Source organism: Notolabrus celidotus, chromosome 7 (assembly GCF_009762535.1).
Source record: "Notolabrus celidotus isolate fNotCel1 chromosome 7, fNotCel1.pri, whole genome shotgun sequence".
In the NCBI taxonomy this organism is placed as follows: domain Eukaryota; kingdom Metazoa; phylum Chordata; class Actinopteri; order Labriformes; family Labridae; genus Notolabrus; species Notolabrus celidotus.
This window is the reverse complement of record NC_048278.1, coordinates 36,397,906-36,421,939: the sequence shown is the minus strand read 5'-3', so window position 1 is coordinate 36,421,939 and position 24,034 is coordinate 36,397,906. Positions and strand designations below refer to the sequence as shown.

Here is a 24,034-nt window from a genome sequence, read left to right as displayed (position 1 = left end):
GTCTGACATGATGGAGGCTCCTCCCTGAAGTTCTCCTTTGCTGTCCTTCATTTATAAGATCTTTATCAATATGTTAATCTAATCCGAAGCGAGGGACAGCATATCACTGAGGTTATCAAGTGGGCTCCTTTATTCAGGCCCATGACACCTCGGAGACACCAAACAGATAACTCTGGCGTCCCAGAGCAACCCCACTCCATGCCAGCATCCACCAGCATCCACCAGCATCCACCCCAGTTTAATAACCCAACCCATGCAGTACTGCCACGTTCAACAGACCCAGGCTCCGTACATGCAAGCTCCAGGTAATGACAACAGTGATGCTACCTACTCTAGCACCTACCCCCCCCAAAACTGAATTTATAACCTCATCATTCAGACTTGTAGGTTGTTTGTTTTTTACTCACATTTGACATCAATGAAGACGGGTTCAGATGTTCTCTTTCCCAGCTCGTTCTCAGATGTACAGCGATACTCTCCAGAGTCAGAGGGCTGGATGGAACTGAAGACAAGCTGTGGTTCTTCTCTGGGCAGTGTTTGGTTCCTCTTGAGCCAGGTGTAGTTAGCTTCTCTGTTAGCATCACTGCTACAGTTCAGAGTGACTGAACTGCCCTCCGTTATTTCACCAGGAGGATTTACAGACACAGAGGGAGCCTTCAGAGCATCTAAAGTAGGAAGGTGGAGAAACAAATATAAGACCCAGATGCCCTTAATGCTGTGATGCAAAGAAAACAGTTCTCAGAAAGCAGAGCAAACTCACACACTGAGGGAGAGACAGACTTCTCAAGTCCTTTCACAGCACAAGAGATGAAGTCTCCTGGGGAAAACCGGTCCTCATGAGAGGACTTTTCCTCATTCTGGATTTCCTTTCCATTCTTAAACCAGATGTATGACATGTCACCAGCAGGAGAGCAGCTGGTGTGACACCTCAGCACTGCTTCAGTGTAATCCTGGTGGACTGTTACTGAGGTTACCTGCACCTGCAGAGCTGGACACATGAGGAACAACACAACATATCAACAGATGACTGTGACAGTGCTTACATTGTAATCTTTGTAGTTAGAGCGTCTTAGTTCAAGACTTCAGTGACTTCAACAAACACAAACAAAAGTTTGAATCATAGAATCAAAGAATTTGTCATGAGTGAAGTGTATTCAGCTTAATAATCAAAACTGAGGGAAAGGAGCCTTAATAGAAGGTGGTAAAAGCTTGCATGGTGCTGCTGTACCAGGTGTGTTCTTCAGTACCTGTGACAGTCAGAGTTGTACCAGGGAAACTGTTCCCCCATTCCGAGTTCAGTCGTTTGAACTTAAAGCGATACTCTGCTGAATCGCTCTCTCTCAGGTCAGAGATGATCAGAGTGGAGCGTCGTCTCTGTGTTTCAAAGACCTGAACACGGCCTGCATACTGGGAGTCTGCTTTTAGGTCCTCAGGCTGTGTTTGAGTCTGCCAGTGATGACTACGTGCAGGACTGAACCAAAAGACTGAATTAGGAGCCCAATGACTGTAGTATGTGCATGAAATGTTGACTGATGAGCCTTTTAGGGCACAGATCCTCCTCTTGTTGTACATCACCCTGTTGCAGGATCCACCATAGACACCTAAAATAATAAAGAAAGTCTTTTTGATTTTGTGTTGGAAAAATAAATTACCTTCACATGTAGACCTGCTAAATGGTTGTTAATGCACATGTTTTAAATTCATGCTCAAGCTTGTATTGTTAAAGCAAAGCTAAGAGGAAACAGTCACTGGCTGTTAGCAGTCAAACTTTTTAGTTGTGTTTTTTAAAAACAACACATCTCACATTCTCACAGGACATTAACTATAACTCTCCACTAAAACTCTCAGAGATTATTGAGCCACCGGCTGCTGCTGAATTGTGAGCAGTCAAAGTAAACAGTCCGGTTCCAGGCACCAGCAGGTGGTGATGTTAAACTCACACACTGGAGGAGAAGGAGAATCCTCATGTCCTTTCAGAGCACAGGTGTAGCTGTTTAAAGAATCAAAGGATCCTGAAACCGAAGATGTTTCTGTCTGAATCTTCTCTCCGTTCTTGAACCAGATGTAGGACAGCTGACCAGTTGGACTGCAGCTGCTGTGACACTTCAGCTCTGCAGTGCCAGCATTCCAGTCAACTTTGGTCACCTGCACCTGTAGAGCTGGATGTTTGAGCCAGGATAAAAAAAATCTTTGATTAACAGTAAAAAGATATTCTGGTGACTGTAAAGGAACAACACTGCTTAGTTACATGTCTGATGTCTATGCCTAATGTCTGCTAACTCTTTGATATCCACCCTCTTATCTTATCCAAGATCTGGCCATCATACCTTAGGCTTCAAAACTGCAGACCACAGAGTCTATGTTTACATCTTATATAGGTATGCAATGTGTTAGCATTTGTAAGTGGTTTTAATCATAATCAGAGCTGTTAGTTGCAGCATGAAAACACTTGAGGTGTGCTTTTTTAGGAAAATCTGTTCAACAAATTGTACAACTGAACTGTGCTTCTGTGCTTTTCAGTTCGTGTTGGTTGATACGATGAGAGTACTCTGATCTAAAAGGCACCTCTTATGATTCAGTCATTTCAGTGTGATGCCATCGTCAGGACCAGCACAAACAGCTGTCTGAATACCAGAACCAAGACTAGATCAGGGTACTAAGACAGCTGGTTCAGTCTGTCACCTATATCTGTGCTTTAGATGAGCTTAGATCTTCATAAGGACACTCAGTTAAAGATCTTACCTGTGACAGACAAAGAAACTCCAGGTGACCCAGTCAAGCTCTGATCCGGTTTGTTTGTTCTCAGTGTGAACTTGTACTCAGCTGAGTCGCTCTCTCTCAGGTCTTTGATTCTCAGAGTGCAGCCGTTCACATGAAAGTGATACTCCACACGACCTGTGTAGTTTGAGTCTGATCTCAGGTCCACAGGGTCATTTCCATTCATTTCTCTGAACCAGAAAGCTTCAACAACCACAGCACGCTCATTCCATCTGGGTTGATATGTGTAGGTGCAAGGTATGTCCACCGTTGATCCTTTAGGGGCACAGATCTGAGTAGAAGAGTAAGTCACTCCTGAGCCATGCTGACCGTGTACCACTGTAACAGAAAGCAGATTAGAAACTATAATCATGACCTTGACTATTCATTTTGATTGTTTATGGAGGCTGATGTAAATCATGATAAGAGAAAAGAACTCAGGCCCATCCTGTCTTAGAAACATGCTGGAAACCTAGACCATGCATGTGGTACTTCTCAATCCGGAAGCATCTACCAACTTCTAGGGACATCCTGTGTTTGTTGCATGCAGATATCTATTAATAGACAAGCGTTAGAACTAAACTGTGGTTAGATGACTGCTGATGGGTGCAGAGAAGCATCATGGCAGATTGTTTCTGCCCATTTTGATTCACATACAGGCTGTATTAATGCTCAAGCCTGCTGAATCGCTGTAGCCAACATCACTACGAGGACTACAAACAGAAGCCAGACCCTGATGATACTGAGCTCCAGTCCTGTTCTGACAGATCATGCATTTTTCTGCAGAATCCGATGTGTGACTTCAATGCTGGATTATTGCTATCCATTATTATCACCCTGTTCTTACATGTCTCTAAAGATTCTCCCACACGTCTGAGAACTTGTACTCTCGAGAAAAAGGTGGCAGGACCAAAACAGGTCATATTTGTCCCAACTACACTCCTTTGCACTTCTTTGTCTGTGCTTGCCATAAAAGGTTTAAAACTTTCCTTTTTTTATAAAGGTTATAGACAGGGCTGACTCTGGTTTGTAGACTTGGACTAGCCCCTTTGTTGTACTGCTATAGGCTTAGACTGCTAGGGATTTGAGCTGTCCTCACTGTCTGTCTTTTTCTGTTACTAATTAGACATTTTTTTAAATAATAAATAATGATTTTAGTTTGTATCTGTGTCTACACTTTTTTATATTTCTTACAAACTTATTAACGTTTGTCAAAAGTCTCTAAAAGTAGTATGGGAGGTAGAGCCTTCAGTTATCAGGACCCTCTCCTTTGGAATCATCTACCAGTCAGGGTCTGGGAGGCAGACACCCTCTCTACTTTTGAGAGTATACTTAAAACTTTCGTTTTTGTAAAGCTTATAGTTAGAGCTGGCTAAGGCTTGAACTAGCTCATAGTTATGCTGCTATAGGCTTAGACTGCCAGGGAACTAGCACACTAAGCTCCTGTCTCTCTCTCCTCTATCTGTTTGTATGTCAATAACTTTGAAACTCCGTGTCCCTTTAGAGTTACTTTAGATCTTCCCAGGAGTTCTTGAGGTTCTTCTGGATCGTTGCTAAAGATGGCCTGTTGGTCGTGCCTGACTTCAGCTGCTACAAATATAAATATCAGTCTTACCTTTAGTATCATTACTGTAAATGTTAATGCATCTTACAGCTGCTCAACCTTAGCTGATATTATCAACATTATCACTCCTTCCTGTTTTAACAGCATGATAGTGGTTGATGTTTCTAACAGGCTGATCAGTGGATTGTCATACTTCCTGTTCCTGCTTATACCACTCATACTTTTGACTTTTACTATGTTGCCATTGTAGCCATGAATGTGTTGTATCTGTTGTTGTGGTTTCTTTTGTTGTTCCTCTATTTTCGTGTCTCTATTCGTCTCTCTTCCTGTAAGCTCGACACAGCTGCAGCAGGTGAGTGTTAAACATGCGTCTGGTTCTGCTCGAGGTTTCTGTCTGTTAAACAAAGTTTCTCCTCTCCGTTGTTCGTTGCTAAATGTTGCAAAGTTCCTTTACCATGATGAATTAATATTGGGTCTCTGTGAATAATATAAAAAAGAGTACAGTCTTGACCTGCTCTTATTGTAAAGTGGCTTGAGATAAAACTTTTATAAACTGCTGCCATAAAAAACACACAACCTATTTTTTGTCTATAAAAAAGGCTTATCTGAGGACTTTTATCAGCTATAAAACTTGTTCTAAAGATGCATTGAGTCAGCTTACAGAGACTTCAGCAAAGACAAAGGCTTAAAAGACTTCCTCTTCAGATTTGATTTGAAAATGGAGACGTCGTTACCTGTTATAGAGAGAAGGAAGATGACTAATCCACTCTTAGTTGCTGTTGAACTCATAGCTTCTCCTTTCACCTCTGTGTGGGTTCAAAAGCTATTAACATAAAAGAAGATTGATAAAAATCCACAAGATGTATCGCATCAGATGCTTCCAGTTCAGAGTTGTCTTGACTTGTTACGCTCGTTTATGGTCAGGCGTGTGAGCAGGAGACAGAGATGGGCTGTTAAAATACACCCCACTTCCTCCCTCTTCACAGTTTCGATCGTCTTTGTGAAGCACACACCAAACGCAGGTTACAAAGATGACTTCAGTATCTTCATGTAGACTGCTGTCACTGAACTTCATCATACACAACCCACCACCTTAACAATACTATTAAATATTATTATCTTACTTTCAACCATAACATAATGATCCATGATATATCACATTCACAATGTCTGCAAAACTACTCAAGATGCAAGACTCATCTTACTCATGTTACTATTTTAGGTTTTATATTTCTTTAATTTCTGGTTTGTTTCTTTTGAACTTGAAAACAAGTATGATTTTAGACATAATGAAAAGAATAAGTCTTTTTAGACCCAGTTAAAGAGGTGTTCATGTTTTCACACCTGCTAGCAGGACTGCAGCTGTGGTCACCCACTTCCTGTTTGTCCCCTGTTGTGACTTCAGTAGAAACCTGCCTGCAGTCAGTCTCTTCCTGTGTTCGCTCTGTACTGTGTATTAACAGAGGCTGAACTTTCAGCACATACCCTACCCTGCAGTCGTGTTTTTAAATTCGACATTTAAACCAAATGTAGTTTTAAAAAAAGATGCTGGGGTTGAACAGAGGCCCATTGACAACAACTGCAAACTGAAATTTGCAAGTGAGACACACTGTACAGTAGAAGAATGTTGTGCTTATGCAGACGCACTACGGTGAGAACACCAGAGCAACCTCTCGCTTCCTCATACAAAAGCAACCTCCCACTACCTCAGACCTCTCACTACCTCAGACCAAAGCAACCTCTCACTATCTCAGACCAACTTCAAACCAACCTTCAAACCAACCTTCCACTACCTCAGACCAAACCAACCTCTCACTATCTCAGACCAAACCAACCCTCCACTACCTCAGACCAAAGCAACCTCTCACTATCTCAGACCAAACCAACCTCCCACTACCTCAGACCTCTCACTACCTCAGACCAAACCAACCTCCCACTACCTCAGACCTCTCACTACCTCAGACCAAAGCAACCTCTCACTATCTCAGACCAAACCAACCTCCCACTACCTCAGACCTCTCACTACCTCAGACCAAAGCAACCTCCCACTACCTCAGACCAAAGCAACCTCCAACTACCTCAGACTAAAGCAACCTCTCACTACCTCAGACCAAAGCAACCTCTCACTATCTCAGACCAACTTCAAACCAACCTTCAAACCAACCTTCCACTACCTCAGACCAAACCAACCTCTCACTATCTCAGACCAAACCAACCCTCCACTACCTCAGACCAAAGCAACCTCTCACTATCTCAGACCAAACCAACCTCCCACTACCTCAGACCTCTCACTACCTCAGATCAAACCAACCTCCCACTACCTCAGACCTCTCACTACCTCAGACCAAAGCAACCTCTCACTATCTCAGACCAAACCAACCTCCCACTACCTCAGACCTCTCACTACCTCAGACCAAAGCAACCTCCCACTACCTCAGACCAAAGCAACCTCCAACTACCTCAGACTAAAGCAACCTCCCACTATCTCAGACTAAAGCAACCTCCCACTAACACCTTAACAATACTATTAAATATTATTATCTTACTTTCAACCATAACATAATGATCCATGATATATCACATTCACAATGTCTGCAAAACTACTCAAGATGCAAGACTCATCTTAATCATGTTACTATTTTAGGTTTTATATTTCTTTAATTTCTGGTTTGTTTCTTTTGAACTTGAAAACAAGTATGATTTTAGACATAATGAAAAGAATAAGTCTTTTTAGACCCAGTTAAAGAGGTGTTCATATTTTCACACCTGCTAGCAGGACTGCAGCTGTGGTCACCCACTTCCTGTTTGTCCCCTGTTGTGACTTCAGTAGAAACCTGCCTGCAGTCAGTCTCTTCCTGTGTTCGCTCTGTACTGTGTATTAACAGAGGCTGAACTTTCAGCACATACACTACCCTGCAGTCGTGTTTTTAAATTCGACATTTAAACCAAATGTAGTTTTAAAAAAAGATGCTGGGGTTGAACAGACTAAAGCAACCTCCCACTACCTCAGACCAAACCAACCTCTCACTACCTCAGACTAAAGCAACCTCCCACTACCTCAGACTAAAGCAACCTCTCACTATCTCAGACTAAAGCAACCTCCCACTACCTCAGACCAAACCAACCTCCCACTACCGCAGACCTCTCACTATCTCAGACCATAGCAACCTCTCGCTTCCTCAGACCTCTCACTATCTCAGACCAAACCAACCTCCCACTAACTTAGACTAAACCAACCTCCCACTACCTCAGACTAAAGCAGCCTCCCACTATCTCAGACCAAACCAACCTCCCACTAACTTAGACTAAAGCAACCTCTCACTACCTCAGACCAAACCAACCTCCCACTAACTTAGACTAAACCAACCTCCCACTAACTTAGACTAAACCAACCTCCCACTAACTTAGACTAAAGCAACCTCCCACTACATCAGACCAAACCATCCTCCCACTACCTCAGTACAAAGCAACCTCCCACTACCTCAGACCAAAGCACTACCTTAGACTAAAGCAACCTCCCACTACCTCAGACCAAAGCACTATCTCAGACCAAACCAACCTCCCACTACTTCAGACTAAAGCAACCTCTCACTATCTCAGACCAAACCAACCTCTCACTATCTCAGACCAAACCAACCTCCCACTATCTCAGACCAAAGAAACCTCTCACTATCTCAGACTAAACCAACCTCTCACTATCTCAGACTAAACCAACCTCTCACTATCTCAGACTAAAGCAACCTCTCACTATCTCAGACTAAAGCAACCTCCAACTACCTCAGACTAAAGCAACCTCTCACTATCTCAGACCAAACCAACCTCTCACTATCTCAGACTAAAGCAACCTCTCACTACCTCAGACCAAACCAACATCTCACTATCTCAGACCAAACCAACCTCTCACTATCTCAGACTAAAGCAACCTCCCACTACCTCAGACTTAAGCAACCTCCCACTACCTGAGACCTAAGCACTATCACACTATCTCTATCGCAACTTTAGAGATGACAAAACAAGTCAGCTGATGAATTATTAACGAAATTAAACAGCCCCAGAAATATTAAGAATCACTTCAGTGCAAGATGCTTAAAGAGAGCGTCTTTAAACAAGTCTCACTCTAGGGTGCTGGGTGATGTGTGACAGGATTTACTCCCTCTGGTGGCTGATAAACAAGATGACGCTTGTAAAAACTCATATCTTATTGTGGAGGAAAGAGAAACATGTGAAGGGTCAGATTAAAGAAAAGATTAACAGACTTGTCACTTTAATATTTCAACACAACTTTTTGAATTAAAAAAAATTTAAAATAAGGAGCAAATGATCGCTTCTGAACTATGAATTGCACCAAATCATTTGACAGAAAATACAACCTTTTTACTTTATAGTATCAGTTTGGAGCAAACTATTACATAATCTGAGCTATTAAACTCTCCATCAGTGATGTGGATTCTTTTTGGAAAGAGTACGCACAGACAGTGACTTGTAGATGGAGTATTTATTTGCATAATGAACAGGTAATATGGTTACAATGTTAATGGTTACATAATAACACCAGCATGGGATAAATGGATGAGATAAGGGTAGAAGAATGAAGATTGGTGAATACAATTTTGCAACACAGAGGCTACCCCGCGACAGCAGCTTTAGGCATTAAAAATAACGTTATAAAAATGATCAGCCTCATTCCTGATGATCTTGATTGCTTTTAAAGCTCATAAAGAGACATCAATATTAATTTTTAAGTCTGTTACATAAACAGTTAAAAACTCCTCACAGGAGCTTTAAAGCATACTATTAATTTAATCTATTTACACATTTGATCAAATGAACTCAAAAGACTAACGCTTGACTAATATGCCAAGAAAGCATGACTGCACATATTGCAAAAAGTGAATATAACTGAAGTTAGTTATAAAGAAAACCTACTTTAATGACTGAAATAGCCACAACCAATCAGACCAATCCAGTGCTATCATCACTACTGTTGATTGTTTTCGGTTACGATCAGTATTTACATACAGCTTTCAGAGGCACCTTTGCCTCATGTGTCTTAATTTCAGGCTTCTTCAGTGTAGTCCTACAACATCATGCAAGAATCAGGATTACATCACATCCCGTTAACACACGACTAATTATTCCTGCTTACTCTTTTGTATTCTAAATGTTCAGTTCAAGTTGTTGCATAGTTCCACTTCTAAGTTGATTTAGTTGAAGGGTTGAATTCAGAACAAAATGTGGACATTTTACGTCAGGTATCTGGTTTGGTTGAAAGATTTCTTCATTTTGGTTCCCCCAAATCCTCCTTATATTGGACTTCCACCAGATCCGTGTCCGGTCTGTCTCCGATCCGCTGTGGTCCGGCTCCATGCTCTCTCATCTGTCAACAACAACCAGCTGTGTTTTCATGTGAGCAAGGTATTTCCCTGAATTATTGAATCAAGGATTCTCCTCCTCCTCTTCTCATTCATGGTCCTCTGAAAACCTCTGACCTGTTGACTCCAGGCCTGGCTCCTCTCATCATGACGGTTTGTTGTTGTAGTTAAGTGAAATACGATCTGGTGACAACACAGAGTGTTTTATTCTTAAAATTAACCAGATGTTTTCATTTTGTTTTGGTGCCTGACTTCAGAACGCAATGGAGCGGATCCAGTGGAAGTTAAAGGTGACATATCATGCAAAATTGACTTTTTAATGGTTCTTTACCTGAAATATGTGTCCCTGGCATGTCTACAAACCCCCCGAGAATGAAAAAAATCCATTCTGTCCCTGTTTTGATTTCTACATCTTTCTGTAAATGTGTGTGAAACGAGCCGTTTCAGACTTCCGTGTTTCTGTTACGTAACAACAATATCCGGTCTGTCACGGAGTCAGAGCTCGGAGCTTGTTCAGCCCATAGACTGTATAAAATAATACTGAATCCCCTCCTCTGTTTTTCATTACCTGCACAAATGTGTGCTAACAAGGAGCTTAGGAGGGAGGCATGTTAGTTGTAGGCTGTCTTAATAAACACAAAGGTCGGTTTTACTCCCCACGTCTGCAGATTTGAAGATCTAGTGGATGATTTTTATTTATCATGGATAAGTGCTAGCGCTAGTTAGCATAGCTACATAGCTACATGTCGTAGCTGTAGCTGTGTACCAAGACACACGTCGACATACTGACAAATAAAACAACAAGAAACACAGAATCTGTGACCAATCCTTCAGAAAAGGTCCTGCTGCCTTTCTGGCAGAGGTCGGTTTTACTCCCCACGTCTGCAGATTTGAAGATCTAGTGGATGATTTTTATTTATCATGGATAAGTGCTAGCGCTAGTTAGCATAGCCACATAGCTACATGTTCATAGCTGTAGCTGTAGCTGTGTACCAAGACACACGTCGACATACTGATAAATAAAACAACAAGAAACACTAAATCTGTGACCAATCCTTCAGAAAGGTCCTGCTACAGGCGCCTCTCCGTCAGGATCAGATTCAGAGGGCTGAAGTAACGCGATCTCTGAGCAGCCGTGTATATTCAGCCAACATGTAAACATTACATCAACGTGCTGGAGAGCCGAGGCACATCCACTTCCGGAGGGGGCGTGGTCAGAGGGAAAACAGAGTGTTCTGATGAAGAATGAAGAAGAGGACTCTTCAGGCATGCCAAAATCTGATTTCAAAGTGTTTTTTTGAGCATAAACTTTAAAGACATGTTTTGGGGACCTCTTAGACCAATAAATGTTGATGAAAAAAGCGCGATATGTCCCCTTTAACACATTGACTAGAATAGAAACCTATCAGATCCGGTGCTGTGACGGATCAGAGACGGACCGCACATGGATCTGGTGGAATTTGGCCGTCAGCCTCGCTCTACAATCCACTGTCCCGCCTCTGTCTCAAACGCATCTGAAGGAAATCATGAAAAAAAATAAAGTTATAGTTCGAATTGTGACCATGAATCTGAAGTCTGCTTGCTTTATCCAGGAGGCTCTGACCTGACTGAACCTCACACCACGTCGTCCTGCTCCTCTCCGTCTTCAATGTGTGCGGTGTTCTCACACTTTGGCCCAGAGGTTAACTGATGACAGAGGATGAGAGTTATTTTAGAAATATATCAATCAATCAATCAGACTTTATTTATAGAGCGCTTTTCATACAATGACATTGTAACACAAAGTGCTGTACAAGAAAAACAACTCAAAATAGAATAAATTAAGAAATAGATCCCACCCCTAGCCCCGACCCCAAACCCACCCCACAATACTAAGGTTAACAACACAATATGCAACAATAGTAATAAAAACAATAAAATAAATAAATAAAAAATCTAAATAATTTGCTGAACGAACTGAGGAAACGCTCTCATGTTATCTTAATGAGGAAACACTGGAGGTAAAATAAGATGTTAAAACTCAAAACAGGAAATTAAAATCACCAAAGTAAAATACATTTCTAAGATGATAAAAGACTAAAATATTAAACCATTAAAAAAAAAATAAGATGTGAGACTTAAAATAAATAAATAAATAAATTGATAAAACTGTTAAGAATAAAAATAAAACTTAGTTTAAAAGCAAAACTAAAAAGGTCGGTCTTGAGTTTGCCTTTAAAAATATTTATGCTCTGTGCAGCCCTCAGATCCTCAGGCAGGGTGTTCCACAGGCGTGGGCCGTGATAATAAAAAGCTGCCTCACCGTGGGTCTTAGTTTTTACGTTTGGTACAATTAAAAGTCCACTACCTGAAGACCTGAGGGCTCTCACTGGCTCATATGATAAAAGCAAATCTGATAAATAAGAAGGGCCAAGACCATTAAGAGCTTTAAAAACCAATAAAATAATCTTAAAATCTATTCTAAAAGATATTCAATCTTATTCATTCAATTACTCTGAACGTTTCATTTAAATCTTAAATGCTTTTTTGCATCTTCATCACTTCTGTCTCTCTCACCTCTATCATTTCTGGAGGATCAGCCGGTTCAGTTGCAGAGCTCAGAGTTTTCTTCATCCAGGATCGACTAAAAAAAACAACAAAGTCGTGAACCTTGAAGCAAAGCATGTGATGAAAATGATAAAAGAGACGTGATTGAATTGATGATTTCTTAAGTTTCACCTCATCCACAGAAGCAGGAGAAGCAGAGGAATCAACACCAAGACCAACAGCATTAACCTGGTGATATTTATTTTGAATGTTGAGATCCCTAGAAATAAAAAGAGCAGTATGAGGCTCTTGACGGGCAGGATAAATATGATATATCCTTTTCATACTTTGTGTTAACTCGTCTGTTCCTCAGTTATAAGATCGTACATAGAAACACGTGAATCTGGTCTGATGCAGGTGAAAACAATTCAACTATTAGCTTACCTGAAGCTACAGTCAGACGGAAGTTGAAGCTATGACGCCCTCTCTTATTGTGGGCTTCACAGTAGTAATTCCCACTGTTGTTAGCTCTGAAGTTACTAATGTTGAAGATCTGTCCTGATGCTTTTGGTTTGTCTTCATTCTCCTTGTACCAGGTGTAACCAGCAGCTGGGTTAGCATCACTGCTACAGGTCAGAATCACTGAACTGCCCTCCACTATCACAGCAGAGGGACTCACTGACACAGAGGGAAGCCTTGGAGCATCTGGAGGGGGAAACAATTCTTCGATTTGACACGATATAGGCATTTTAATCTTTTGTATAAAATGCAAAAGGGCCTAACACCAAGGCTGCAACGATAGCATCTTATCACTTCAATCACATTCATGCTGAACACGAGAAGTCTTAAAGAGACAGTGAAGTTGCGTAACGAGTGTTTCCTGAGTGCAAGCGTCCCAGTTCCGGAGGCCCCACTAAGGTAGAGTCATACATTTATTCTAACTTTCCAAGCTTAAAGGACCGCCTGTATCTGGTTTCCTTCTCTGTCTGTTCCTGTTTACATTCATTAGTAGTAGCAAACTGTACGCTCTTGCAAAGATGCTCTGGCTGTAACAGATCTGCCTTCTTTACCATTGCAAATCAATCAATCATCAATCAATCTTTATTTGTATGACCCCACCTTAATCCATCATGAGCATTGCACATCGCAGTATTTAGCTAGTTACAGTGGCGAGGACAAACTTCCTTTTAACAGGCAGAAACCTCAGGCAGAACCAGACCCATGTTAGACAGCCATCATGCCTCGACCGAGTTGGGTCTTGAAAGAGGGATAGAGGAGAGTAAGAGAGAGAGGTGATAGTGATGAGATGAGTCGTAGAAGCTGTTGCCGCATTGTAAGGGGCAGGGTTAGGCTAAGAAGGCTCCCATTCTTCATCATGCCCCCCTTTTGGGCTCATGAGTAGCTCAGTTCATGGGGGCTTGGCTTGGCAGCCGGAGGGTCGCCGGTTCGAGTCCCAGCATGGACGAAGTGTGGCAGGTGGACTGGTGGCTGGAGAGGTGCTGGTTCTCTTGCTTGGGCAGTGCCGAGGTGCCCTTGAGCAAGGCACCGAGCCCCCAACTGCTAGGGGTGCGCTGGTTGATGGCAGCATCCTCACTCTGACATCTCTCCCTAAGTGCATGTCCACTGCATTTTTGTGCATTAAATTGTATGTATATACACCAAACTGTGCATGTAGCGTGACCAAAAAATAACATGAGTGGAAAAATTGAATTTCCCCCAGGGGATTAATAAAGTACATTTCTTTCTTTCTTTCTTTCCTCTTTCAACCCCGCCCTTAAAAATCCTTTGGCTTATGGGAGCAACTGACGACAACAGTACTCGAAAGCACAGCAACACCTAAACTAGACAAACACCCGATTGCTCTAAGCTCTGCCTCATCATGTAGCACCGTACAGATCAGAGTTGAACGTCATCTTCTTTTTAATAATGCCCTAAACGACAAGTTGGATGTCACGTAGCGGCTCACTAAATCCGATGAATTAAACTTTACTCATCTAATGCCAATGTGCTGCCTTATCACTGACGTTAGGTGGTCACTCATAAATTACCCAAAACTGAAATGAAAGAAAAAAGTAGGTAGCCTCAAAACGCTGTCAGCTATGATCTTAATGTAGCGTTTTAAAGGACCAGTTTCACTCACATTCCACATCAATAATGACGCGTCTTGATGTCTTGTTCCCCAGCTTGTTCTCGGCTTCACAGTAATACTTTCCAGAGTCGGACGACTTGATAGAAAGGAAGTAAGATGGCAAGACTTTGCTTCTCCGTTTTCCTGTCTCCTTGTACCAGGTATAACTAGCTGCAGGGTTAGCATCACCGCTACACACCAGATACACTGACCTGCCCTCCACTATCTCAGAGGAGGGAATCACTGACGCCAAAGTCTCTTGGGGGGCATCTGAATGGGGTAAAAAGGGAGTCTTAGTATCGTATTGACATTGTAAGCTATTTGCTGCTATTACTGAGCTGTTTCACTCACATTGCACATCAATAAAGACGGATCCAGAGGCTATACTCCCCAGCCCGTTGTCAGCTGTGCAGAAGTACTCTCCAGAGTCAGAGGTTTTGATGGATGTGAAGTTCGGTTGTACTATTGTCACTAAAGGATGCTGTCTACGGCTGTTCTTCTTGTACCAGGTGTACTCTGCTGCTGGGTTAGCATCACTGCTACAGGTGAGATTCACTGATTCTCTCTCTACGATGTCATCAGAGGGACTTAGTGACACATAGGCATCTTTTGGAAGATCTGAAGGAGGAAACAAGCATTTTCATGTGAGATGGAAACTTTTAAAATGTGTAAAATGAATAGAAACTCCTTTAAAATATCACAGTTGACATTCAATCCATGAACTGTATGGTGGAGTTTATGTTAAGAAAGGGAAAACTCACACACTGCAGGAGAGGGGTAGTCTTCATGTTCTTGAAGAGCGCAGTGATATGTGTTGTCTTCATTGACAGGGGCTCGAAAAGAAGAGCCTCTGTAGATCTCCTTTCCATTTCTGAACCAAATATACGACGGATTATCAGATACCTCACAGCTGCTGTGACACGTCAGCCTTGCATGAGTTGTTGATCCCGACACATTCACCTGCAGATCTAGAAATGTGAATAAAACAAGTCCAATTTTATACACGACGGCTAATAACGAAGGAATCAGTCTTTCCTTGATAATTACAGTATGTGGGAATGATTGGTATGAAAATGTCACCTGTGACTTTCAAAGTGACTCCAGGTTCACCAGTAACATTTCCATTTGGTTGGTTTGTCTTGGCACTGAATTTGTACTCAGCTGAGTCGTTCTCTTTCAGGTCTTTGATGATCAGAGTACAGATGCGTTCATCCCAAACATACTGCACACGACCAGTGTAATCTGAGTCCACCCTCAGGTCTAACGGCTCTTTATCTTTCAGTTTTGTAAACCAGAGTATTTCCTCAACTGTAATATTCGGGTCATGGATTGTGGATGATGGATATGTGTTGGTGCTGTGTATTTCCACTGTGGATCCTTTTAAGGCACAGATCTGAAGAGAAGGGTAAGTCACTCCCCAGTCATCCTGAGCCTGTACCACTGAAACAAAAGAGAAAGAAACAACATTTATAACAATTAAACATTACTAAACCCTCCTGTTATGTTCCTTTCTCAGGAACAGCTATAATGTTCCTGGGTCAATTTGACCCGGGGCGTGTTTAATTATCCAGAAGTGTCAGAACTTTGAAAAAATCCCAATAAACATTTTTTTTTAATCTCATTATTAACTCCATTACTAACCATTTAAATCAATATTTGGTGCAATGGTGTTCTTTATTCTCACAGATCATGGTTCAATGAGGATAACTCACTTGTTTTTAATGAAAATTCACATTCAAATTTTTTTAATGTACATTGGAAAGACCTAAATAGACATAGATTTTTTTTTTTTTTTTTGATTTTTTTTTTTAATGAAGTGATGTTGATACATTTACAGGAAACACCTCCTCTGTCACATGCTGCCCAGATTTTTAGGCTGTTTTTAGCTGGTTTGGAAGGCATATATTGCCTAAAATGTGAAATGAACCATTTTAATTTTATATGTTGATTTCACCAATTAAGCCAAGCAAAGACGTTTCATATTGAAAAAATACTTTTTACATTTTTTTTTTAGATGTTTTAACTGTATAAAGGGTCAATTTGACTCACAACATAACAGGAGGGTTAAAGATGCAAAGTGAATCAATATGATATTTGACTAGCTTCACTATCATAAACCATCAGACATCCTATTACAGATCATGTTTACCAAATTGTCACAAAAACACGTGCTGACTAAAGATTATTTGCCTGATTTTAATGCTATGTTGTAGCTGTAACCTATCATGCAGTTTACAGGCTGGAATAAAAAAAGGAAATTTAAATGAAAGCTGCAAGCAGCATGGAACAAGCCCTCGCACACCTGCAACAACCGCCTCATGTGCAGCACAACCTGCCTTCGCACAAGCCGTTACTGTGCTGCAGGTACAGACAAACTCGACCTTAATAAGGCCTCGGCTCAAACTGTGAGCATACCTGTGCAGTTTGAAGCACAGCGTACGTTGTAGTACTGCTTTTGACTAGACAGTTAAAAACACTTTATTACAGGAAATACCTCTTGTGTCCAACAAGTGGCGCTAGTCCTATGAGCAAACTGAATATGTAGATGAGTTCAGGCTGGGACCGCGATGAAATATGTCAAATTTGGAAGAGATTTGAGATTGTATGTAAAAGTCGGTACCATGTATTTCCAGAAGGTGGTGCTATGACTGTATCAGAGAAAATAACCCATAGGTGTGTTGAGGGGTGCACCTTGAAATTTGAATGAGAATGAATGCTGTATGATTGAAGTATAAATGTTTTAGTTTCATGGCGAGACGTCATAGTTTGAGGCGTCACCAGAGACACGCCCCTTAATGACAGGTCACAGTGTGAGCAGTGATGCTTAATGGAGGTGTGAAGAGCTTTTCTGAGCACATTAGATGAGTAACATTCAAAAGAGGAGGAGCTATACATCACAAAGTAAACGTGATTTCCTGTTGCCAGTACGGGGCGTTATAAGATATAAGTGAATATTTGCATTCAGATGCATTCAGACGTGCACACTTATCATGCATGAATGATTTGGTCCTGATCTAACATTGTATGTGAGAGATATAATGGTTTTAAGTATTTGGCAGATCGCCAAGAAAACCTCCAACTTTGACCCTCTGCCACGCCCACATTCATTGACTTCATTGCATCCTCAATGCGTCTACTATTGAATGTGCATGGTTGGGACTTGATCGGAGCAAAATTGTAGGAAAAGTCTGTTTAAATACTGTTTCGTACCCTTGCGAATCGGGTGTGAGGATTTCAAATCAAAATGGCTGACTTCCTGTTAGGATTTCACTATGGCGTCAAGAGGCTTTTTTGTAGGTCTTGGCATGATACATATGCAAAACAAATATCATGCATGTATCTTCAACTGTCTTGAAGGGCTAGCCTTTTGAAATTTGCAAACTGAAGGGGGCGCTAATGAGCCAATTTTGGGAGTTTTTTCACGGGACCACCAAAATATTGAAATTTGGTCCTGCTCCAACATTGCATGTGAGTTACTGAGGTTTTAAGTTTTGGCAGATTGCCAAAAAAAGCTCCAACTTTGACCCTCTGCCACGCCCACAATTTTTGATGAAGGAAATTCTGTTTGACAAATTTTCATCTTTAATGTGTCTACTATAGAATGCACATCGTTTGGAGTTGATCGGACAAAAACCTAGGACATGTGGTCATGTCTTCCTGGTTGGGGTAAAACTATTAGTACAAGTTTCCACTCTTGTTGTTGCTGGAATGGAGCAGCAAAGCAAAATTCATCTGCAGTCAACAACTTTTCTTACCAGAGACTCTAAAAAAATAAACCAAGTTCAAAACATATACCCACATGAGAGGAGGACAATGCAATCTCTTGTGGAGGGAGCGACATGCAGAGGTGTGTGGCAAAATAGCTTTGCTTTTAAATATAACTTTTTTTAAGAGGAGCATGTGGAGGAAGCATCTTCTTCAGTAATTTTAGACACATTAAACTGGAGAACATTTCAGCTCAAAAAGGACTGACGCATGTTCACACACACCTTAATCTGATCACTTTATTCAGCGTTTATGAAAACTGTGAATTTGAAATCTTTAATCAGATTGATTCTGAATGCTGCACATTTCAACATATCTACAAAGTTCCTGCTGATAGAAAGTTATCACCTCATCACAGAAACCACAGACGCTCTGCTGCTGGTAAGAGCTCTTGAAATTAAAAAGCATGTGTACTTAGTTGCATGGTTTAACTTGTTTTCACTAGGACTAGGAATCCATCACAAACATAAGAACTATCCTTAAAGCTAACTACATATTATTCATTTATATTTGATATTGATTAGTGATGTGTTGGTTGGAACGATCCGGGTCTAAAAGCCGGCTCTTTGAAGTGAACGATGGGAGCCTTTTTTTTTTTCTTTCTCTCGTCTTTTTTTGTTAAAGGCTCACGTGATTGGTCAAGACATGGTGGCGTCTTGACCAATCACGTGTCTACATTGAGCAGAACAGGGAGGGGAGGGGTTACAGACACACACAGCACAGTGAGCACCAACAGGAGGGAGACGAGAGGGAGAACATGCGCGACAGACAGAGAACGCACTGGAAAGGTGTGAAAACGAGTGACTGCAGGAAACACAGTAAACTTTAGACACATTTAAACGGCATAGACAGTTTAAAGGCAGAGTGTAGACTGTGTAAGGTGAAAATGTCATCAATCTGGGTCCACAAAAAACCTGCACATTAGAAGTGTCTGTGAAGGATCTCAGTCATCCAGGTCATGGACATTAGAACTGTTTATCCATCAGTGCAATAAGTGAAGAATAAAGACAGTGAAGGGAACCTGCTGTTAATGAAGGTGTTCAAAAGTTTATAAATAATATACAGACATCAGAGATCGGACCTTTTTGTCTACTTGAGATGAGTCTTGTTTTTGTACTTTATAATTTAATTTCTGTAGAACTCTGCTCTGTGTTGAGAATATAAATAAAGCCTTTTAAATGATACACAATACATCTGATATAATGTATGTTTTTTTACATTAGTAATTCATTTGACATATCATTTAACATTATTTTAGGTAATACAGTCATTCAAACAAGAAAAAATCTGAGGAGCCACATGGGAGCTGAAAGAGCCGGCTCTTTGTAGTGAGCCCAGCCAAAAGAACTGTATTCCCATCACTAATATTGATAATGCAACATTTTTACAACACAAAGACATAAAAACAGACGTCAATACTGATGGAAACACCCTCAAATAACACCCATAATACCCTTAGTTCAGAGCATGTGATAGTGCTGAGCAGACTTAACAAAAAAAACAACAGTTACAAATCCTGGATGAAAAGAGACAATCCTAAAATCTGTCACGTTTGAGATACACCAAAAACTGCACATTTAGCGTACCTGACACGAAGAGAAGGAAGACGACAGATCCGCTCACTGCTGCAGTCAAACTCATCGCTGCTCCTCTCATCTGACTCTGTGACCTTAGAGAATAAACCACAAAGAGTTATAGAAGTAACTACACTAAAGTTAAAATAAAAAGCATCAGACTTAATGATGAAGTATTTAACTTACAATGATGAAGCACGACGTCTTTGCAGATGTGTTTCAGAGAGCAGAAGACGGATATCAGGGCGTCACATGACTACATTTCCTTCCTCTCTAGTTGATTAACATCAAGGATGGGCCAGTTCAAAAAACACATCAGTTTAAAGTCAAGAGATTAACTCAAGTTACAGCCTGTTGGCACTAAACCTGCTTTGCTGCTAACGTTTAGTTAATTTCCTTTTGATATAATGTTTTGTCCTCATGGCTGATAATGGAGCAGGGTTATCAAAAAGACGTACAACCAGGGCTTTGCTGGCTAAATGACCTGATTCACACATTTATTGGGACACTCAATACACATGTGCAGAATGTTCTTTAATGGTGTTAAATGTGACAGACTGGATACACATTTCCACCACCTGCTGGCCTGGCATGCTTTCACATGCATTTTCATCTGCTTTGACATGTGAGTGGACACATCTTCATAAAACAGAGAGGAAAAAAAATGGTGAATGAACTAGATTTTTATAGTGCTTCCTCCAGTCTTCTGGCCACTTGTGGTGGGGTGACCCAGCCGTGAGGTGATCGTCCAGCGGAGCAGTGACCAGAAATGAGGCTTCGAACTCAGTATCAAAGTTTACACACAGAGTTTATTCATGCAGCATGAGAGAGAAGTTACAGCATACTCAAGAGCATCTGAAGTTCTCCGCTGAGTGACAGAGATGATCAATACTTTATAGTTCTTCAAAAATAAGGGAGGAAAAAGGGAGGGGGGAAAACATGTGTACGTGTGACCTTTAATACAGTTGTTTATACGTAAGGAAAAAGAAAAGAAAGGGGGAAAAAAAGGGGGGGGGAACAGGTGTGGGTGAATTGCAATCAAGGGTGAGACAAAGGTCATGTCGGGTAAATACAATACTCAGGAAGCAACAGGGACATTTACTTTGGTCTAGTGATTTTCAAAAAGCGCACGTCTGCACATATTACCACTTTTAAGAGTAGACTTAAAACTTTCCTTTTTGATAAAGCTTATAGTTAAGCTGGATCAGGCTTGGACCAGCTTTTGTCATGCTGCTATAGGCCTAGACTGCCGGGGGAACTGGCACACTGACACTGGGATCCTAGCTCACCTTCTTCCCCCCAACCCCTTCATCACTTACTTTAACTCTGCCTGTCCCATTAAAGTTACTAACCATAGACCTTTCTGGAGTCCCTGAGCACCATTGTCTCGTAGATTCCTCTGAGCTGCCGTAGACGTCCTCCTGCTGTGGACGATCTGGACTCCAGCTGATACGGACGTGCTGGACTCCAGCAGCAACAGCTTCTACGACTCGTCTCATCACTATCACCTCTCTCTCTTACTCCCCTCTATCTGTCTTTCCAGACCCAACTCAGTCGAGGCATGATGGCTGTCTAACATGAGTCTGGTTCTGCCTGAGGTTTCTGCCTGTTAAAAGGAAGTTTTTCCTCACCACTGTAACTAGCTAAATACTGCGATGTGCAATGCTCATGATGGATTAAGGTGGGGTCAGACTGAGTCTTACCCTGTCTTGGTGTTGGGTCTCTGTTCATAATTTGACATAGAGTGGTCTAGACCTCCTATGTTTGTAAAAGCGTCTTGAGATAACGTTTGTTGTGATTTGGCGCTATACAAATAAAGATTGATTGATTGATTGATTGATATTCCTATTCATCTTATGACATTCGGTTATCAAAAGCACATATCAACAACTCTTAAAAGCGTACATCGGCTCTTTTATCTACCAACACATTTAGCATAGTTACCAAAAATCCCCTTCGCTTAGCTTTAAATGTAATATAAAGCTAGGATTGGTTCTTTGATCTTTGCAATACAACTTATAAATAGATGAACTTTTCCACCTCTAAGCTGAACCTACATTGAATCTTGCAGAAGCTGGGGCTCTGACCTCAGTCTCACCTTTATTCAGAGATCTGCACAGATCTCTGGCCTTATGCCTTACTATTTGCTGGTTTCTTCAATAAAACATATAAAATGGAAAACATATGAATATAATTGTTAAAAGAAGAATACATGAGCATAATAAGAAAAACATGATTATATTGAAAAGAAAATGCATGATTATAATAGAGGATATTAATCAAGATTCCACACACTCAAAGAGCTTGTTCAGTACCAAGCGGCAACATCCGGTCTTAAAATATGAAGCCCATGCTGAAGTGTTATAAACTGCAGTTCATGGAGCGTCCACTAGAGGCTGGCTGCAGAAACACTGAAAACCACATACACACCCATTCAAAGAAGACGATCTTTACAGCAGAAATAAACATGTTTACAGCCTGGTTTAAAAACGGATTAGGTCTGAATAGCTTATTTCTCTATAAGCACACACTATATGGGGGTAATTTTTTTTATAACTTGGTGTTTTTGTAGATTTTAACTGACAAGTTTTTCCCAAGTAAGGAAGTGGTCAGTGGTGGACAAAGTACACAGCTTCATTACTTACGTCAAAGTAAAGATACTCCTGGTTAAATATTACTCCAATATAAGTGAAAGTTGCTCTCTCAAATTATTACTTGAGTTAAAGTACTGAAGTACTTGCTTTTGAAAATACTTAAAGGTGACATATCACGCTTTTTTCATCAATATATATTGGTCTAAGAGGTCCCCAAAACATGTCTTTAAAGTTTATGCTCAAAAAAACACTTTGAAATCAGATTTTGGTCTGCCTGAAAAACCCTCTTCTTCAGCAGTCCTCAGAACACTCTGTTTTCTCTCTGACCACGCCCCCTCAGGAAGTGGCTGTGCCTCGGCTCTCCAGCACGTTGATCTAATGTTTACATGTTGGCTGAATATATACGGCTGCTCAGAGATCACGTTACTTCAACCCTCTGAATCTGATCCAGAATCTGATCCTGACGGAGAGGCGCCTGTAGCAGGACCTTTCTGAAGGATTGGTCACAGATTTAGTGTTTCTTGTTGTTTTATTTATCAGTATGTAGTCGTGTGTCTTGGTACGCAGCTACAGCTACGACATGTAGCTATGTAGCTATGCTAACTGGCATTAGCACTTATCCATGATAAATAAAAATCATCCACTAGATCTTCAAATCTGCAGACGTGGGGAGTAAAACCGACCTTTGTGTTTATTAAGACAGCCTACAACTAGCATGCCTCCCTCCTAAGCTCCTTGTTAGCACGCATGTGTGCAGGGAATGAAAAACGGAGGAGGGGTTCAGTATTATTTTATACAGTCTATGGGCTGAACAAGCTCTGAGCTCTGACTCCGTGACAGACCGGATATTGTTGTTACGTAACAAAAACACGGAAGTCTGAAACGGCTCGTTTCAGCACACATTTACAGAAAGGTGGAGAAATCAGAACAGGGGCAGAATGGATTCTTTTCATTTTCGGGGGGTTTGTAGACAGGGACACATATTTCAGGTAGAGAACCATTAAAAAGTCCATTTTGCATGATATGTCACCTTTAAGTATTCAAAGTACTTCTTCAAAAATTTCTAAAGATATTTTCACAATACATAACTGAAGTCAAGAATACATAGGAGTACATTATGTTACATTATGTTTATTTAGAAACCAATACTTGAAATCTCTAAAAACTATACCACGGAATAAAAACAGCAGCTAAGTAACTTCAAGCACAGACAACTTAGTTTGAAATGTTCATCTGGCATGAAACAAATGTTACGTAGCTCAACACGCTCTCTCAGGTTGGACTGTGAATGTTTGTACGTTTGTGCAGAGTGGGAAACAGGGAGAACATTTTAAACGATACGTATCATTCTTCATTTCTAAAACCTCTAAAACAGGCTAAAGATATGGACATGGGTGCCTAGGTGGAGAACTTAAAAAATCATTACCACCTCTACAAACACATTTACAGTCTTAGGGATCTGATTTCAGAAAAGAGAAGGAAATTCATGAGCTGACGTCAAAGCAAAAGTAGTGAGTAACTAGGTAAATGTAATAGGTTTTCCCCCAAAATAATACTCAAGTAAAGTACAGATACTCACAAGATGTACTTAAAGCTGGGGTTGGTAATCAGATTTAGATACACTTTTTGTTATACTGGTTAAAATGATCTTTATGTCCTGATGGCAATCATTACATGATGTGTTCATAAAAAAGAGTGGAAAAAAACTGCTATCTACAGCCGGAGTAAACCTGGGAAAACACCAACCAATCACC

At 40.9% G+C, this 24,034-nt stretch overlaps 2 protein-coding genes across 2 annotated transcripts; both read right to left on the bottom strand.

Annotated features, from left to right (window-relative positions):
- Nucleotides 1-399: 399 nt before the first annotated feature.
- LOC117815603 (protein turtle homolog B-like) lies at nt 400-2,944 on the bottom strand. The gene is made up of 5 exons (XM_034687412.1): nt 2,743-2,944; nt 1,941-2,159; nt 1,248-1,601; nt 761-988; nt 400-665 (listed from the first exon to the last, which is right to left on the bottom strand). The coding sequence occupies exons 1-5, from the start codon at nt 2,942-2,944 to the stop codon at nt 400-402; spliced, it is 1,269 nt and encodes a 422-aa protein (XP_034543303.1).
- Nucleotides 2,945-12,207: 9,263 nt separating this feature from the next.
- Nucleotides 12,208-19,753, bottom strand: LOC117815602 (B-cell receptor CD22-like). The gene is made up of 8 exons (XM_034687411.1): nt 19,699-19,753; nt 15,428-15,787; nt 15,109-15,315; nt 14,699-14,965; nt 14,360-14,617; nt 12,664-12,924; nt 12,412-12,499; nt 12,208-12,316 (listed from the first exon to the last, which is right to left on the bottom strand). The coding sequence occupies exons 1-8, from the start codon at nt 19,751-19,753 to the stop codon at nt 12,208-12,210; spliced, it is 1,605 nt and encodes a 534-aa protein (XP_034543302.1).
- Nucleotides 19,754-24,034: the final 4,281 nt, after the last annotated feature.

Coding starts and splice junctions, on each gene's coding strand:
- LOC117815603 (XM_034687412.1), bottom strand. CDS start 2,944: ATGAATGGAAATGACCCTGTGGACCTGAGATCAGACTCAAACTACACA. Junction 2,160..2,742: donor AGTTTCTTTGTCTGTCACAG/GTAAGATCTTTA, acceptor TCAAACATCCAG/CTCTACAGGTGCAGGTGACC. Junction 666..760: donor GTCTGTCTCTCCCTCAGTGT/GTGAGTTTGCTC, acceptor TTCCTACTTTAG/ATGCTCTGAAGGCTCCCTCT.
- LOC117815602 (XM_034687411.1), bottom strand. CDS start 19,753: ATGAGTTTGACTGCAGCAGTGAGCGGATCTGTCGTCTTCCTTCTCTTC. Junction 15,316..15,427: donor AGTCACTTTGAAAGTCACAG/GTGACATTTTCA, acceptor TCACATTTCTAG/ATCTGCAGGTGAATGTGTCG. Junction 12,317..12,411: donor CTCCTGCTTCTGTGGATGAG/GTGAAACTTAAG, acceptor TGTTTTTTTTAG/TCGATCCTGGATGAAGAAAA.